General features: G+C 34.4%; 1 protein-coding gene across 1 annotated transcript in view; it reads right to left on the bottom strand.

Moving 5' to 3' along the window:
- The window catches only part of LOC122809633 (vitamin D 25-hydroxylase-like), a 734566-nt gene extending 715579 nt beyond the window's left edge, over nt 1–18987 (bottom strand). The window contains exon 1 of the mRNA XM_044081269.1: nt 18742–18987. Within this exon, the coding sequence (XP_043937204.1) occupies nt 18742–18900 (159 nt within the window). The 5' untranslated portion in view covers nt 18901–18987. The remainder of the gene's footprint in view (nt 1–18741) is intronic.
- Between the last annotated feature and the right edge of the window lie 658 nt (nt 18988–19645).

Raw genomic sequence — 19645 nt, 5'->3', positions numbered from 1 at the left:
TAAGTACGTGAGTATCCAATTTGGAAAGATGAACTATCAGTATATGAAGTATAGCAAATTCCCAGGACAGCATAGATTTATGATATCCCATTCTCTGCAGTCTTACCTTCAAAGAGGTCCAAAGTTTATGAGAAAAATGACAATACCACAGGATATGTAAAAGGTCAGCTTGGGGAAAGGAACAACATGTGCACGATGGAGATTTACTGGCATTAAATTTATTTAATTTATATGGAGTATGATAGGCGTTATTGCTAATCATTAATTGTGTGTAGATCAATTTCTTAAATGGAGTAAATTCTCTGGTGTTTCTGATTGCTAGAAGTTTTTGATTCTCAGTTATTTGAGAATTATGATTCAACCAGGTATTTGAGAAAAGACAGTTCTGGTCTAATGTTAACTTGTTTATCAGTTTATAAGACTTTGATAACATTTTCACTGATGACGATAATGTTTTAATTATCATTTTTAAATTATTAAGATCAAGTTCTGTAGGTTTTATGAGATCAAACTTTATCATAATTACCTCTCTTATTTGACGTAAAACTGTAGTGTATTTCCAACTAACTTTTAGAATCTTACGTAAATTTGCTAGTGACAAGTCTTTATATTTCAAGATATCCCAAACTTTTAACTTTTTAATAAGAGGATAATTTGTTAGATTAAATGGAGAGTTATCTAACATTATGTTCGGATTTAGATGAAGTGGTTGAAAGAGGTGAAAAAACTTATCAAGATTGCAGATTTTTAATAAATTCTGAAAAGCCTTAATCTTGTGTTTAAGAAGGATCGAAATTTTACAGGTGCTCTTCATATTTAAATAAATAAAAGAGATGGCCTCTGGATTTATATTTTTAGATAAAATATAACGATACCACATCCTAACACATATTGGGTACTGAATACCTTTACTACTATTAAAGTTAGATATAGTTAATAGCTTATTTGCTGAAACAATTAGATAATAAAGGTAGAAATTTGGTAATCCCAAACCTCCCTTATCTTTAGTAATTGACAATCTAGAATAGGTGATCCTAACCAATTTGGGAAACCACATAAATTTTGCTAATTCTTTATTTACCTTCTCGAAAAAAGACTTGGGAATTATCTGACCTGAAGAATTGAATTGATATAAAAATTTTGGAAGAATATTCATTTTAATTATTGCAGCTTTTGATAAAAGTGACAAATTTAGCTGTTCCCATCTATTCATGTCAGACATTATAGATTTCCATATTTTACTTATGTTGTTTTGAAATGAGGAGTGATTATTGTGCTCCATGTTAATTCCCAAATATTTCACACCAAAAGTAATCTGAATTTGTGAATCAGAAAACAAATACAATTTATGAACCTTATGATTTAAAGGAAGAATATGGGTTTTTGAAGGATTTATAAGATAATTCGAAGCAAGAGAGAAACGTTCAATAGAATTTGTTATTTTACTAAGGTCAGATAATGGAGTTTGGAAATATATTACTAGATCATCAGCAAATGCAGAAAAAAAAAATATTTGTGTTAAAGATCCTCGGAATATTATGAAAGGTGTTTTGAGTAATATATAACAGCAGTGGTTCCAAGTATATATTAAAAAGAAAAGGGGACAAGGGGCAACCTTGCCTTGTACCTCTGGTAATCTTTATAGGGGAAGACGTGTAACCATTAATATACAGACTAGTATACATATCCTTATATAATGTTTTTATTAAATTTATAAAGGATATGGGGAAATTAAAGCATGTCTTAGTTTGAAAAAGAAAATCCCAACATACTCTATCAAACGCATTTGATGCATCAAGAATCACTGCATATATTGGGTTAGAATCATTTTTTAAGAGATGAATAATAGATTCCAGAGTCAGGGTATTATCCCATGCATGTTTATGAGACATAAAACCTGTTTGGTCTTGAGAAATAATTGAAGGTAAAACCTGTTTTAATCTGTTTGCCAAAATTGATGATAAAATCTTTATGTCTATATTGATTAAAGAAATGGGCCTGTAATTTGAGGGGTTTGCTTTCTCTTTATTATTTTTCAGAATTAGTATAGTTTTAGACCTGTTCCAGTAAAGATCAGATATGTCCTTGATTTTAATGTAGTTGTATACTTTAAATAGAAAAGGAACAATTATCGACTTAAAGGATTTAAAAAATTCCGGTGTAAACCCATCTGGACCAGGAGATTTACCCAATTTAAGTCTATCAATTGAATCTGAAATTTCTTGAAAAGTAAGAGGAGCAGAAAGTAAATTTTTATGATTTTCATCTAACTTAGGGAATTTTAAAGAGCTTAGAAAACTATTTATATGATTGTTAATCAACGAATTGGATGAATTAGAGTATAACTCTGTATAGAGTAAAGTAAAAAGATGTATAATTTCCTTATCTGTATTATATAATTTATTTTTGTGTAATAAAGATGAAATTTTAGGTCTATCGAAGTTATTTTTAATTATTCTAGCTAAGATTTTAGACGGAACTTGAGCCCATTCTGAATAAGTAGCTAGTAATCTTTGATCTACTATAGAGAGGTTATTCTGATGTAGTAAGATTAGTTCTTTTTGATAGTCTATAATTTGCTTTTCAAGAACATTATCTTGATTTAGTCTAAATTGATTTTCGAGATACTGGATTCTAGACTTTAGAAAAACTTCTTTTTTATTATATAGCTTTTTAAGGTATGCAGATTTACAGATAAACATTCCTCTTAATCTCGCCTTACAAGCAGCCCATTGAACGTCATAAGGAATATCTGTTAAATCCATATCATGCTCCATTTCATGAATTATATCAGAACACTGTTTACATATATCATTATTTAAGAGTAAATTGTTGTTTAGCGACCAATTGTTTTTGTGAGTATTATTTTTATCATTATGAGTAATGTTTAGATTTAGTACAATTCTTGAGTGATCCGAAAAAAATCTGGGTTCAGTATAAAAATCCAATATAAATTTTGAAAGAAAATTAGAAACCAGAAAATAATCCAATCTAGACCAAGAGCGACAACATTTTGAATAATATGTATAAATTTCTTTCTTATTTGAGATTTTTATAAAATGCAGTGGGTCAATTAAATTATATTCAAAAATTAAATCTTCGAGGGCCAGAGATGCTTGGTAATTATAAGAAGTGGGACAGCTAGAGCGGTCAATTTCTGGATTTATGACTGCATTCCAATCCCCTCCTACTATAATATAATGATCCTTATAAGATGTGAGTATATTATATATTTTTAAGATAAAAGAATGTTGTTGACTACAAGGACCATATAAATTTAGAACCAAAAGTGGTTTATCAAGATTATGAAAAGTAGCTGTAAAAAGGCACCATCTACCTTCATTGTCGTATTTCTCATCAATTATACTCCCTAAGAATTTATGTTTAACAATTATGGCCACTCCCCTAGAATTAGAAGAATCCTCAGAAGCTACTATCTTCTTGATCCATTTTTTATTTTTTTCCTTGTCCCAAACATCACAAGGAATATGTGTCTCTTGAATAAAACAAATATTGGCTTGTGATTTAAATATCAAATGGAATAATAAGGATTTTTTGAATTTGTTTTGAATTCCTCTAACATTCCAGGACTCAACTATTATGTCATTTGTCATAAGAGCAATATAGGCTAGATATTAAATTAATGAAAATATAATGTATTAACCTGAACAGAATAGAACTAATACCCAACAGAAAAACAATACATCTCTTCTGGTCTTGATTAGATAATATCACAACAATAAATGTACCCACAAAGAAATAATAATTATGGAATTATACACTTCCTTCTTTCTAGCCCTAGTGCCTGCCCACCATTCCCCTATTACAGAAGGAAGATCAAGAAAAAAGAGAATAAAATTAGAATTTTTGGTTACCAAAATCTTCAATTTAGTACAAAAAGCTTTACTTAGAGCCCGTAAAAGGACTAAAACCCACACAATAAAACTAAACATATTTACAAATCTGTCTAAACTCAAGACGTCCAACATATTCAATCCCTATACAGTTATAACCACTGGCTCCTATAATACCGAAAGGTCTAAAATTTAAATGTTTTTCCTCACAAATCTCATATGCAAATTTTGGCCTAAATAAGCAGATAAATTGCAATTTGTCATATGAATTATATTGTTTGTTAAAACGTAAATTTGAATTACCAGAGTATAACTAGATTAATTAACTAAAATTATTATGTACAGCCAAATATCTAACTAAACTGAAGAACATGTTTAGAATTATAATACATTAAACTAGGACTAATAAATATTAAACTAAAAGATAAAGGAAGATCTGACCCCAAATCAACATCAAATGCCATTTTGTAAACCTGAATAAGTTAAATCAAATATATGCAAATCTAATAAAAAGATTAAGCCTATTACTAAGTAAAAAATAACAGCATAAACATCATCCATCTTAAGTGCCATTTACATACAACATGTCTGCAAACAAACTATTGTTAAAATTACAAGCCTATAAAAACAGCCTATACTTCCTCTACAAAAATACAGCATAAATATACCTAACACAACACTTTAAATTTCGATAAAAGGGAAACAATAGACCCTAAACAATCACAATAAGACACAAGATCCAATAACAGAAGTGATCTGACATGAAATATCTACTCCAAATCACAAGGGTTATTACAACACAATATATATGACCAGGATAATAGCCAAAAGAGTTCCAACATCTGATAAGCCATTCAAAGGAGATTCCTGACCAACTTGCCATCATTAGAGATGAAAAACTACCCCTAACCATGTCTCAGGGAAAATATATTCCTAAATACATGTAAAATAAGAGACCACAGAAGCAACACACATCAGTATTTCCAAATAAAACATTAACTATCAGAGACCATAAAAATCTGTATGTATTTTGCCCCAAATTTGATTTGACATCTAGAAGTAGAATGAATTTTCCAGTTAGTTTTAACTAGATACCATTACAGAAAAAAGCACAATCTAAAAATATATCCAGATGTCAGTGCATATAGTTATTAATCCAATAAGCAGAAATTTGTTATTTAAAAACATCAAATAAATTTAAATATAAGGGCTTAATGTTAGAACAGAAAGGTATACTGAACTAACGTAAGTCATATCCATCTAAATAAAACATTGAGAGATATTTGCGTTATGGAATAAATGTGCAAGTTACTTTTTGAACTGAAATGTTAGCGTAAACACATAATTTGAGACATATCTCTCAGTTGCATTCAATAACATACAGATCAGTCCACTTGTTAAGAAGACACGACCCCTGTAAAATACATCTATGCTGTTTACCTTGAGTTTAACATAAATCAAATGTTAAATCTGCATTTATAAACTTTAAACTGAAGAGAACCATACCATTAGTTCACAATAAGGATGCTTCCGTCTTTGAGACAATATCTATTGAGTTTCTTAAAGGCATACAAAACGTATGAAGCATCCAACATCCCCGTTTAGCTTGCAACAGCTTATTTCATATAAAAGAACTCTGCACATACCATGAAATCTTCACTTGCTCAACAATACACAGTGCGATAATTAGCTTAAACTGTAAAGTGCTGAGTTTAGAATTACCCGGTGTCTGTATGCGCTCAAATTGCTTGTATAAGTGATGACGTCACTCTGAGGCTCCGTAGATTCAACATAAAGCGCGTGTGTCTATCAGAGAGTCTGTTACTGCAAAAATGAACAATCTTACACTTTTTAAAGTCTCAAGAGGTGAATAAATTCCCTCCAAAATGTCATAAGAGAAATTTCAGCAATAACAGTATATTTAGATATGGATTCATATGCTGTTACAACGGAACTCAATGTCAGCAACTAAATATATGAGAATGTTAAAATATTAAACTAGTGATAACTGTCAAAAACAATAAAAGGAACTTGAGCATACTATAATAAAAGCTTAATTAACAGTTTATGTATAGACAATTATGAATCAATTAAGTACTTTAAGTCACTTTTTCAATTAGAGACACAACATATTAGCTAAAAAAATATTAGCACAATTAAAGCTTGATAAAGAATGCATTATTAAGACATAGATTCAGGAAGCTTCTTGAATATTTTTAGGAATATTTCTTTTGCTTCCTTAGGATCTGTAAGGGTAAACTTTCTGTCATTATAAGTAAAAGACATGGAATTCGGATAACTCATTCTAAACCTTATCCCTCTTTTAATAAGATCTGCACAATAAGGTGAACGCTTTTGTCTTTTCACTTTTATTTGTTGAGGAAGATCCTGTGAAAATGACAGTTTATGGTTTTTCCAGACAAACTGTTTTTTGGTTTTTGCTGCTTCTAAAATCTGAAAAGTGTCTTGAAAATTCAGTAACTTAGTATATATGATCCGAGGAGAGGTAGAATCCTGACTGGCACGCAATGCTCTATGTGCTCTCTCTATAATTACAGTTTTTGAAGTTGCCTCACAGTTTAATAATGCCTCAAAAATCTGTTTTGTCACTGATAACAAGTTTTGATTTTCATAGGATTCTGGCAAACCTCTGATAATAATGTTATTTCTACGGCTTCTAGCTTCTAAGTTCAGCAATTTAGCCTGAATTTCTGTAATAATCTTATCTTTAGCTTTAATATCTCTTTCCGCTGTGTCAGTTCTTATTTCTAAAGCAGTATTTTTACTTTCAATAATATCCATTCTCTCACTTATTTGCTTTAGAGTCTTACCAAAGTCAGTAAATTGTTCAGAGAAATTTTGAATAGCATTTTGAATTGGTTGTAATGCTAATTTTAGTTCATCTAAATTAAAGTTTGAGTCATTTGCATCTTTATTACTTACTTTAGTACTTTCAGAAGGATGTTTAGTGGTTCTTAGTCTTTTTGAACTGGTATCCTTCTCAGGTGAGAGCATTGAAGAGAATTTGGCCTTTGTTGCCTTTGTCTCCATGGAGTCAGTTTTAGCAGCCATGCCCAGAGTGGAGGTGTGAAGTCAGGATAGCAAAATCTGGGAGGAGTCTTTAAGCTGGATGTGTCCAAGACAATTGAAGCCACAAAAACTGTTCTGAGGTAAAATAATTCCAAAGCTGAGATTTCCAAGGAAGAAAATAATCCAAATATGAAGACAAACTCTTAGAGAAGTATTTTGTTTAAAAAACTGAGGAAAAATATCACTCCAAAGTTGTAAAAAAAGTTAGATATTAAATAACTGTGAGGAGCTCAGTGAGTAGGGACTAATCTAGTCGGCAGCCATCTTGAAAAAGATGAGCTGTTTAAGGGTTTGTAGGCACTATCAGGTCTTTCAGTACTTGAACCCAAGGTGCCATGAAACTGGAAGAAACCACTTAGCTACAATCAGATAATAGGGAGCCAGTTTTTACAGGACATTATTATGGAATACCATGCCTCAGATTGCAATGTCCTGGTGGAGAGAGACCTTTTGGATAATGCCAGTTTATACAGACCCCTGATTTAACATGTTTTGCTCAGAGAATATCCAATATCTGAGGTGCTTTTACACTTTAGGTCTTCATAAGGATATATATTTAAATATATCTATACACACACATATATCCACCAGGTGTATTCCCTCCCTCCCATATTTTAAAACCACTCTGAAAGATTTCCTAAAATCTGGATTTGTTCTTGCACAAAACCAGGATAAACTATATCCCAAAATGTGAACAAGTACCTTTTCATTCCTTATATCCCATTACTCTCCCTTCTTCACTTATTTACTTGGTGCTATCTAATTCTCTTCCCTGACTTTCTCTCTAAATATACCATAAGCCTTTTCCCTCACTTCATATTGCAATTCCTATTTGTATTAGACTAACATCTTTAATTTCTGTATGAACTGTCTAAAATCACTTTAAATATTAAATGATTGTCATATACCTTGTATTGATTCTTAACTCATGTTGTTATATTATGTCTAATTTGTTATAATTATTTAAACTGCCATTTTGCTTTATTTTTTAAGATTGTAAAATTATTGTTCTTAAAATGTTTTGTAATAATATGGAGCTTTTCTCCCTGGGCCTCCAATAAAAATGGTCTTCTACTCAGTTGGACTTTCCTGGTAATCAAATGTCAATAAATAAATAAATAAATAAATAAGGAACCTCTATACATATCCATATATATATATATATATATATATATATATATATATATATATATATATATATATATATATATATATATATATATCTACACACACACACACACACACACACACACACATATCAGCTGTGAGATAACACAGAAATGGGAGAAAAGGAAAAATGTTCTTATGCCCAGAAACACAAAATAATAAAATAAGAAATTATCAGACAAGGCAAAGACTACTGTTTCGACAAAAGCAGCCATTCGACTATTGGCATATCACATGTGTGTATGTGAGTGTAACTATATACACGCACACACACACACACACACACACACACACACACACACACACACACACACACACACACATATTGGAGACATACATTTAATTAATGCAACTAATATTCATTTCATTGATTAATTAGAGTGCATTAAGTCAATGGCTGAATTATCACTGTTGTGTAGCTATATATGTGAATGAAAAAGGCTAGTTGTGTACCATTCACTTACACACAAAAGGGGCCACGTGTTTTCTTTGCTGAAACCAGGAAACAGTGTGGTAAGGGATTTAGTCCTTGTCTCCAGAACTTTGGGATATTGGAGTTTATCTAATGGTGGAAAGAGATGATGGGTTGCCAGCTTTTTAATATTGTTGCAGAGTAGATGAGTTTGACTGGCCCCTCTGATGATAGGAGGTAGCCATGTCAGGAGCAGTAGAGCAGTGGATGTATGATTTGTGCCAGCACACCTAGCTGGAATTTTGTAAATAATTATATGTCATTTGTATATCAAACTGATTTGTACAGATGCTTTTGCTGAATATGTGTTTGTAAGGTACGCTTGTGTTAAAATGTATCAACAGTTTACCCTGCTGGAATAAAAAGAAATGTACATGTATTGTTGTAACTGAATTAAATGTATATGTTTTAATAGAAGATACTGGGAGAGCAGAGGTTAACCAGCTAGCTTTAAGAAACATAAGGAAAATATAAATGAGCTGTTAAACCATTAAAATGGAAATAGGACTGGAGACAGTGGGTCTGGAAAAAGCCTTTGTTTGTTACCTCAGTAAACAGAGGGGAAGACCTAGACATTGACATAAATGCTTAGCTATGCATTGTAGTCATCTTTGCTAAATTCCTATCTCAGCTTCAAAGGGGGAGACTGTGAGAACCTAGAGTCAGTTGACCAGATGAGGTCATTCTGCAAGCCGTCTTATATATTATAATTTACAGGGATTAATCTCTGAGTATTGAATATTCTGTTTTGGGGAACCTGACTAGAAAGACTGCTCATATATTTCATTGAGCCTTGTTCTATCAAGTAGGTTATTAGGGAATAGTAATTCTCCTAGATTCAGTCAAGAATACAGTGAAGCTTAGTTTAGAGATTGTTTTTCTTTATTTACATGAGTCTGCCCATCAATGTTATTTTCAATATTTCCTGTGATTTGAAGTCTGTGGTTTACTGTGAATATATATTTACTATTTTCTTGATCTATTATTATTTATTATTAAATATATTTAAAGTTTTCATTGTGACTGGTCCCTTTTAGAAAGTACTTAACCTTTGAGAGTGTGGGCCACTCCAGAAGACCTAGCCGCTTGGTCAACTACTACAATTTGCATCAGTATTAATATTACACAGTATAATTGGACACCATTGGTTAAGGGCTTTAAGTAGCCAATTGTGGCGTGTCTGGTGGCAGTGATATCCTGGGCAGAAGAGGGAATAGCAGGTAAATCTGTGCCAGCCTTTCCCATGTGTGTGTGTGTGTGTGTGTGTGTGTGTGTGTGTGTGTGTGTGTGTGTGTGTGTGTGTGTGTGCGTGTGTGCAAAATCAAATCTTGCAGTGTGTGTGTGTGTGTGTGTGTGTGTGTGTGTGTGTGTGTGTGTGTGTGTGTGTGTGAGAGCTACTTGGGGCAGGGACACAAAGCACTGGTTTTAAAGGGAGACAGTGCTGAACGACTTGGCTTGGACAGTCCAGCCGAGGACCTAACCCTACAGCTGTACCAGTTAACAGTTTATGTATAGACAATTATGAATCAATTAAGTACTTTAAGTCACTTTTTCAATTAGAGACACAACATATTAGCTAAAAAAATATTAGCACAATTAAAGCTTGATAAAGAATGCATTATTAAGACATAGATTCAGGAAGCTTCTTGAATATTTTTAGGAATATTTCTTTTGCTTCCTTAGGATCTGTAAGGGTAAACTTTCTGTCATTATAAGTAAAAGACATGGAATTCGGATAACTCATTCTAAACCTTATCCCTCTTTTAATAAGATCTGCACAATAAGGTGAACGCTTTTGTCTTTTCACTTTTATTTGTTGAGGAAGATCCTGTGAAAATGACAGTTTATGGTTTTTCCAGACAAACTGTTTTTTGGTTTTTGCTGCTTCTAAAATCTGAAAAGTGTCTTGAAAATTCAGTAACTTAGTATATATGATCCGAGGAGAGGTAGAATCCTGACTGGCACGCAATGCTCTATGTGCTCTCTCTATAATTACAGTTTTTGAAGTTGCCTCACAGTTTAATAATGCCTCAAAAATCTGTTTTGTCACTGATAACAAGTTTTGATTTTCATAGGATTCTGGCAAACCTCTGATAATAATGTTATTTCTATGGCTTCTAGCTTCTAAGTTCAGCAATTTAGCCTGAATTTCTGTAATAATATTATCTTTAGCTTTAATATCTCTTTCCGCTGTGTCAGTTCTTATTTCTAAAGCAGTATTTTTACTTTCAATAATATCCATTCTCTCACTTATTTGCTTTAGAGTCTTACCAAAGTCAGTAAATTGTTCAGAGAAATTTTGAATAGCATTTTGAATTGGTTGTAATGCTAATTTTAGTTCATCTAAATTAAAGTTTGAGTCATTTGCATCTTTATTACTTACTTTAGTACTTTCAGAAGGATGTTTAGTGGTTCTTAGTCTTTTTGAACTGGTATCCTTCTCAGGTGAGAGCATTGAAGAGAATTTGGCCTTTGTTGCCTGTGTCTCCATGGAGTCAGATTTAGCAGCCATGCCCAGAGTGGAGGTGTGAAGTCAGGATAGCAGAATCTGGGAGGAGTCTTTGAGCTGGATGTGTCCAAGACAATTGAAGCCACAAAAACTGTTCTGAGGTAAAATAATTCCAAAGCTGAGATTTCCAAGGAAGAAAATAATCCAAATATGAAGACAAACTCTTAGAGAAGTATTTTGTTTAAAAAACTGAGGAAAAATATCACTCCAAAGTTGTAAAAAAAGTTAGAAATTAAATAACTGTGAGGAGCTCAGTGAGTAGGGACTAATCTAGTCGGCAGCCATCTTGAAAAAGATGAGCTGTTTAAGGGTTTGTAGGCACTATCAGGTCTTTCAGTACTTGAACCCAAGGTGCCATGAAACTGGAAGAAACCACTTAGCTACAATCAGATAATAGGGAGCCAGTTTTTACAGGACATTATTATGGAATACCATGCCTCAGATTGCAATGTCCTGGTGGAGAGAGACCTTTTGGATAATGCCAGTTTATACAGACCCCTGATTTAACATGTTTTGCTCAGAGAATATCCAATATCTGAGGTGCTTTTACACTTTAGGTCCTCATAAGGATATATATTTAAATATATCTATACACACACATATATCCACCAGGTGTATTCCCTCCCTCCCATATTTTAAAACCACTCTGAAAGATTTCCTAAAATCTGGATTTGTTCTTGCACAAAACCAGGATAAACTATATCCCAAAATGTGAACAAGTACCTTTTCATTCCTTATATCCCATTACTCTCCCTTCTTCACTTATTTACTTGGTGCTATCTAATTCTCTTCCCTGACTTTCTCTCTAAATATACCATAAGCCTTTTCCCTCACTTCATATTGCAATTCCTATTTGTATTAGACTAACATCTTTAATTTCTGTATGAACTGTCTAAAATCACTTTAAATATTAAATGATTGTCATATACCTTGTATTGATTCTTAACTCATGTTGTTATATTATGTCTAATTTGTTATAATTATTTAAACTGCCATTTTGCTTTATTTTTTAAGATTGTAAAATTATTGTTCTTAAAATGTTTTGTAATAATATGGAGCTTTTCTCCCTGGGCCTCCAATAAAAATGGTCTTCTACTCAGTTGGACTTTCCTGGTAATCAAATGTCAATAAATAAATAAATAAATAAATAAATAAGGAACCTCTATACATATCCATATATATATATATATATATATATATATATATATATATATCTACACACACACACACACACATATCAGCTGTGAGATAACACAGAAATGGGAGAAAAGGAAAAATGCTCTTATGCCCAGAAACACAAAATAATAAAATAAGAAATTATCAGACAAGGCAAAGACTACTGTTTCGACAAAAGCAGCCATTCGACTATTGGCATATCACATGTGTGTATGTGAGTGTAACTATATACACACACACACACACACACACACACACACACACACACACACACACACACACACACACACATATTGGAGACATACATTTAATTAATGCAACTAATATTCATTTCATTGATTAATTAGAGTGCATTAAGTCAATGGCTGAATTATCACTGTTGTATAGCTATATATGTGAATGAAAAAGGCTAGTTGTGTACCATTCACTTACACACAAAAGGGGCCACATGTTTTCTTTGCTGAAACCAGGAAACAGTGTGGTAAGGGATTTAGTCCTTGTCTCCAGAACTTTGGGATATTGGAGTTTATCTAATGGTGGAAAGAGATGATTGGTTGCCAGCTTTTTAATATTGTTGTAGAGTAGATGAGTTTGACTGGCCCCTCTGATGATAGGAGGTAGCCATGTCAGGAACAGTAGAGCAGTGGATGTATGATTTGTGCCAGCACACCTAGCTGGAATTTTATAAATAATTATATGTCATTTGTATATCAAACTGATTTGTACAGATGCTTTTGCTGAATATGTGTTTGTAAGGTACGCTTGTGTTAAAATGTATCAACAGTTTACCCTGCTGGAATAAAAAGAAATGTACATGTATTGTTGTAACTGAATTAAATGTATATGTTTTAATAGAAGATACTGGGAGAGCAGAGGTTAACCAGCTAGCTTTAAGAAACATAAGGAAAATATAAATGAGCTGTTAAACCATTAAAATGGAAATAGGACTGGAGACAGTGGGTCTGGAAAAAGCCTTTGTTTGTTACCTCAGTAAACAGAGGGGAAGACCTAGACATTGACATAAATGCTTAGCTATGCATTGTAGTCATCTTTGCTAAATTCCTATCTCAGCTTCAAAGGGGGAGACTGTGAGAACCTAGAGTCAGTTGACCAGATGAGGTCATTCTGCAAGCCGTCTTATATATTATATTTTACAGGGATTAATCTCTGAGTATTGAATATTCTGTTTTGGGGAACCTGACTAGAAAGACTGCTCATATATTTCATTGAGCCTTGTTCTATCAAGTAGGTTATTAGGGAATAGTAATTCTCCTAGATTCAGTCAAGAATACAGTGAAGCTTAGTTTAGAGATTGTTTTTCTTTATTTACATGAGTCTGCCCATCAATGTTATTTTCAATATTTCCTGTGATTTGAAGTCTGTGGTTTACTGTGAATATATATTTACTATTTTCTTGATCTATTATTATTTATTATTAAATATATTTAAAGTTTTCATTGTGACTGGTCCCTTTTAGAAAGTACTTAACCTTTGAGAGTGTGGGCCACTCCAGAAGACCTAGCCACTTGGTCAACTACTACAATTTGCATCAGTATTAATATTACACAGTATAATTGGACACCATTGGTTAAGGGCTTTAAGTAGCCAATTGTGGCGTGTCTGGTGGCAGTGATATTCTGGGCAGAAGAGGGAATAGCAGGTAAATCTGTGCCAGCCTTTCCCATGTGTGTGTGTGTGTGTGTGTGTGTGTGTGTGTGTGTGTGTGTGTGTGTGTGTGTGTGTGTGTGTGTGTGTGTGTGTGTGCAAAATCAAATCTTGCAGTGTGTGTGTGTGTGTGTGTGTGTGTGTGTGTGTGTGTGTGTGTGTGTGTGTGTGTGTGTGAGAGCTACTTGGGGCAGGGACACAAAGCACTGGTTTTAAAGGGAGACAGTGCTGAACGACTTGGCTTGGACAGTCCAGCCGAGGACCTAACCCTACAGCTGTACCAGTGGGGAGTCTTACTGGGGACTTGGAGGGAGGCAGATATAGAGAAATCCAGACCCTGGACTTAGTGTGTTCCCTGTATGCTCTTAAGGGAAATTGCGCTTGATGCAGAGAAGTCTGTATCTGGAAATACTGAGTGTATCCATTTGTATTCCAAGTGCATATCCCCCTCCAGCCTCCTTTATTACTGTCCCAGCAGGGAGGCTGTCACAGCCCCAGTAATTCTGATGGATGTTTTGTCCAATATGTTGAACCCACATGTACTTACATCAATGATTTCATATACATATACATATACATATACACACATAGATACAGATGATTTACTGTTACAAAGTCAGTGCTTGGAAGCTTAACTACTGGAAACACCAAAATGCACTGCCAAAACATGGAATATCAAATATATACCATGCTGACCACATCCTCGAACCTGGAAACACACTACTGCTCCAGACCAAGGAACAAGTGCTTACATGAGTCCGAAAGGTGGAAATGTTTAGCTTTGATATTGCTGATCTTTGGTATTCCAACTTTCACTGTCCACAGTTCCGATGCAGTCAAGTTTCTGTGCGCCCTGATTAATGACTCTCTCTGACACTCACATAAGATTCCATTACAAAAACTGGTTAAACAAATTTGAACTTTGCTAACAAAAAAAAAAGTCTTTGTCTTTAGGAAGAAATTTAGCAAATAATCTTTGTTTCAAAGTATCTTCTAATGATGATAAACCATTTGAAATAATCAACTCTTTAAAATTTCCTAAAGTTATAACAGAGCAAGAAGTCAGATTTGATCTATATTTATGTTATTTCACACCATGATTTCATCTAAAATTTGGACTTGTGGATACGGCTAGGCATTTCATGACAGACCATGCAATAGTTTCTGCATCAATGGTTGATCATAGTATGTGTCTGCAAATTGCTTTACAATTCAACCTAGACACCTGAACCCATTCGTTCATGTGAGCATTGACAGTCTGTTTTCTTTGAGGTCAAGTCTGCATATAACCCCCCCCACACACACACACACACACACACACACACACACACACACACACACACACACACACTATAAGTGCATAGGTAGTTACTAGGTAGATAGCTAACATGCATGTAGTCCAGGAGACCTTGTAACAGTCTATCTAATTTCCCAACTGCCCTAATACACTGTCTGATTAAAAGTCATGCCCTAGAGCACTGTCTGATTGAATTACTTGATCAGTGTCTCACAGTAGGCAAATGGAGGCTAAGGGAATCAAACCCTCAGCTACAAGAAACAGCTATTTAAGAGCTCATAGTTTTAATCTTCTGTGCTGACTGCCACAGCAGAAGGGGCAAAGTCCCATAATCTAATTTAACCAAATGATATGTTTTGCACTATTTTGGGGCATATTGCAAAAAACGTAATTGTCATCTGTTGAGCCAAACTGTTTTGAATGACTGAGATTGTCTGAAAAGTAATTCAGACATAAATGAAAAACATTAATGCTTATACAGTCACAAGCCTTTTTTCTGCTTCTAGGGTCTTAACCAGTTTTTATTTACCCCATCTTAATAATCAGGTTTACAGATGAAGATTAATGTCAGGACTTTCACTCCCTACTCACTGCTTCACTTATTCACCACTTCCCTTATTTCCAGATTAGAAAATAGCTTGAGTTCTACCAAGATCAAGCATGATGAATATAAAGACAGCATGTTCATTTGTTCAGTTCCAAGAAAAAATGCTGTGCCTTCTGCTCACAATTGGTTAGCATATTCCAACATGAAACCTTAGGTCATGTTGTGCACCTCTTATCCAGGCTCATACTGTAGTATAGCAATAACCCAAGCCTGGGTGTGGGTAATGCTGGATTTACCCACGGTTGGTGTGGTTTGGTCCCGAGGCGCCCGGGACCAAACAAAGCCAACCGTGGGTAAATACAGCATTACCCTCACCCAGAAGTGGGTTATTGCTATTATACCATGACATTATTTAAGAAAAGAAACTATTACTTTTCTTAAATAATGGCATAGTATAATGCCTGTTTACTGCCCTTCCACAGATGTCTGGCATCCGTGGCAGTTCTGATGTACTGCGCGCCTGCGCAGTACATCAGAGCTGTGGGCAAAAGCAATGGACAAAGCAAGATCTCTGTTGCTTTTTTTTTACTGTTTCGCTATGTTAAATGGGTTTAACATAGCGAGACAGCTTTAAAATAAGCAACGGAGATGTCTGTTGCTTATTTTAAAACTGTCTCGCTATGTTAAACCCATTTAACATAGCGAAACAGTAAAAAAAGCAACGGAGATCTTGCTTTCTCCGTTGCTTTTAAAACCTGTTCGCTATGTTAAATGGGTTTAGCATGAGACAGCTTTAAAATAAGCAACGGAGATCTCCGTTGCTTATTTTAAAGCTGTCTCGCTATGTTAAACCCATTTAACATAGCAAGACAGTGTTTTAAAAGTAGAGTTATACTAATGGAAAAAAGTCCGGGCGACCGGACCTTTTTCCATTAGTATAACTCGATTTACAATGTGCACGCTGGCCAATCAGCGTGCACGTTGTGGGGGGGGGGGTCATGGTATAATAATAGATTTGGCAACTCTCTTCTTAAAGGTTGTTGTTGTGTCTTTCGGCTTTTCCCAGTTAGGGGTCGCCACAGCGGAACTCCGGTCCGCTAAGGATTGGCGAAGGTATGCCCATTCACGCATGTCTCCACACATAAGATGCTCTAGCTGAGAATCGAACAGGACAACTTCTTAGTGTGAGGTGATGACGCTACCGCAGTATCCCAATTACATTATGTTAAACTACTCATAGTCTTCATTTCAGAAAAAAAAATAAAACTCTGCCGTGAATTATGGACACTGATTCTGTCTTTGGCATAATACACAATCTGTCCTCCCAGATTTTAATCCACTCAGTTTGTAATGTGTTTCTTAATATATCTTTTTTTCCTTCTTACTTAACTTCTTATGTACAATATTACTGCTTACACCATCTCAGTTAGTACCATAAGTGTATAATTCTAGCATCATAGTGACTTAGTGGTTAAGATTTTGGGGTTCCACCTTGAGCTCCCATTACTGTCTGTGTGGAGCATTTAAATAATGCCTGTGTATGTGTGAATTTTCTTCAGAGAAACTTGATTTCCTGTTATCTCTCAAAACATTATTGATGCACTTCTTTAAAATGTCTCTAAATATATTCTAGCTACTTTTTATCTTTGTAGCCTGTTTCAAAGCTGAAAAATGTCTTTGATGTAGGCAGTTTACTTACCTGACTAATGTAAGGGAGTTTGGTTCAAAAATCAAAACAGGCAGTGTGATCATTTAATAAAGGAGATGATAAAGAAATCACAAAAGAGATTTAAAAGCATCTAAAAGTACTAAATTGCACTTAAAGGAAAAAAGCTTTGTGATGGTATAAGCACCATAATACTAGGAAAGCAGTGAGGACACGAAAATGTTTTCAGAACCATGAAGATGTTCTTTGTATAATTAAGTAAACAGCCATTTATTTACATTTAAGAGATCTGTGGGTTTCAATAAATCCCTGGATTTTAAAGAGTCTCTGTGACACTATAATAATGAAGGCAAAAATGAAGTTAACTGACGTAAGAGGGTTGTGTGTTGAAATTAAGAAACAGCAGCACCAGTGTTCACATCAACTTAGGGGGTGCTTTGGAGTGCTTTGTATAGATATGGTCACTGGTTTATATAATTACAATTTATATCTGAAAGGCTGAGTAATTAAGTTAATACACGGAAAAAGAAAATTCTGAAAAATGAAGCTTTGTTATTTTGAATTACTAAAGAAAAGGGTGAATTTTAATTTTCATATTCAAAATATCTGTGATCAATTGCTGACTACTCAAAATGCTTTGGAAATCATAGTTATAAGATTATATGTTTAGATCTGAAATCTATATTAACAAGAAAAAAAAAAGACTGGGAAATCCACGTAAAGTATTTTACCAAAAATGCATTAAGTAGCATGACACAATACACATGTATTATTTGTCTTAAGACGTATGTACTTGGCAGGAGGTTTACAGACAAAATATTGAGTCGGGTTATTACTTGTTGACTTTGGCAACCATAAATGCTTGTTTTCTTTAAGAATACCAGGGTGTTGCCTCATTGCACACTGGGCATAGAGGCAGAGCAGGAGTAGGGTACTAAAAAGAGATTATGGCAGCAAATATGAGGCTGTGCTGGTATCCTTCAAATTTCTCTCTAACTTATAATAGCAGATTAGGTGCAGCAAGGGGTCAGGTGGATCTTGACAGCTGAGGTCGTGGAAAGGCACCTAGGGCCAAAATATTAAAAAAAAAAAAAAAAAAAAAAAAAACTGAGGAAGCAGAGGGGGACAAGCAGTTTTATGAGACTCTGGCATTAGTAAAATGTGCGCTGTCTCTTTTTTATCACACTACATAAGCAGCTGAACATTTCCCTTGTCTCACAGACTGTATTATCTAGATGAAACCATCAGCAATAGCATGCACTGCAAATTAAGCAAAGAAAACAGATAAAGAAAAATACCTGTTTAAAATCTGGTAATGGATTCCTGTAATCCACTTGTAGAAGGTTTCCAATGATAGGTAGGGCCCACGGTCCAGGAGGAAAATTTCTGGGTCTCCTCCACTTCCAGAAGAGAATCCCCACCATAATAACAAACAGAGCTATCCAAAAATGAAGCATGTTTGCTGAAAACTCTAACAGAAACTGATAACAAAGCTCCAATGTCCTTTTATAAAGTCTGCAGCAGAGATAAGACCTTTAAAACAGAAAAATGCATTGCTTTGAAAAGTAGAACAAGCTACGAATCAATGAAGTGGATTTCTCAGAAGTGATTATGTAAGAATTTTGGCATCTGAGTCAATTTTCTCTTAATGCATGCCATGTGTATTTTGCAGCAGTTGAGTTCACTTTTTGTTTCTCTTTGTTCATGTGAGAGTCTTGTGAATTTTACTCGATTGCTTATCTTTTGTAGCTTTTATTTCGAGTACATATTCAGTGGTAACATATTCTAAACACTCTGCTGTCTGTTAATGTGCATATAAATGATAGCTTCCAAGTTTTAAAGAGAGATAGAAAGGAGCTTTCTGAAGTTTATTTCAGTAGGTCATGCTACTTAATGCTAGGAGCTTTAACCTGAAAATGTACTCACTGGAAGCTGTCCTTACACTGGAAGATGCTGATGTCTGCGCAGTCACGGAAACTTGGTTCAGGGCTGCAGAGAGCACCCCTGTCTTGCCAGGCTATACCTCATTCCACACATTCTGACCCCAAAATGAAGTTGGGAAGACTAAGGATGGTGGGGTATCTATGTTTGCCAGCATGACACACTGGAATCACTCCAGGTGTAACTGGCAATTGGCAAGACACCCATCCAAGTTATATCCAACTATAGACCCCCTCCATGATTCAGGACACCCAATCCTCC

This window comes from Protopterus annectens, chromosome 8.part0, assembly GCF_019279795.1.
Source record: "Protopterus annectens isolate FY-2018-M chromosome 8.part0, PAN1.0, whole genome shotgun sequence".
Classification (NCBI taxonomy): Eukaryota; Metazoa; Chordata; order Ceratodontiformes; family Protopteridae; genus Protopterus; species Protopterus annectens.
This window is presented reverse-complemented; position numbering and strand designations above follow the sequence as displayed.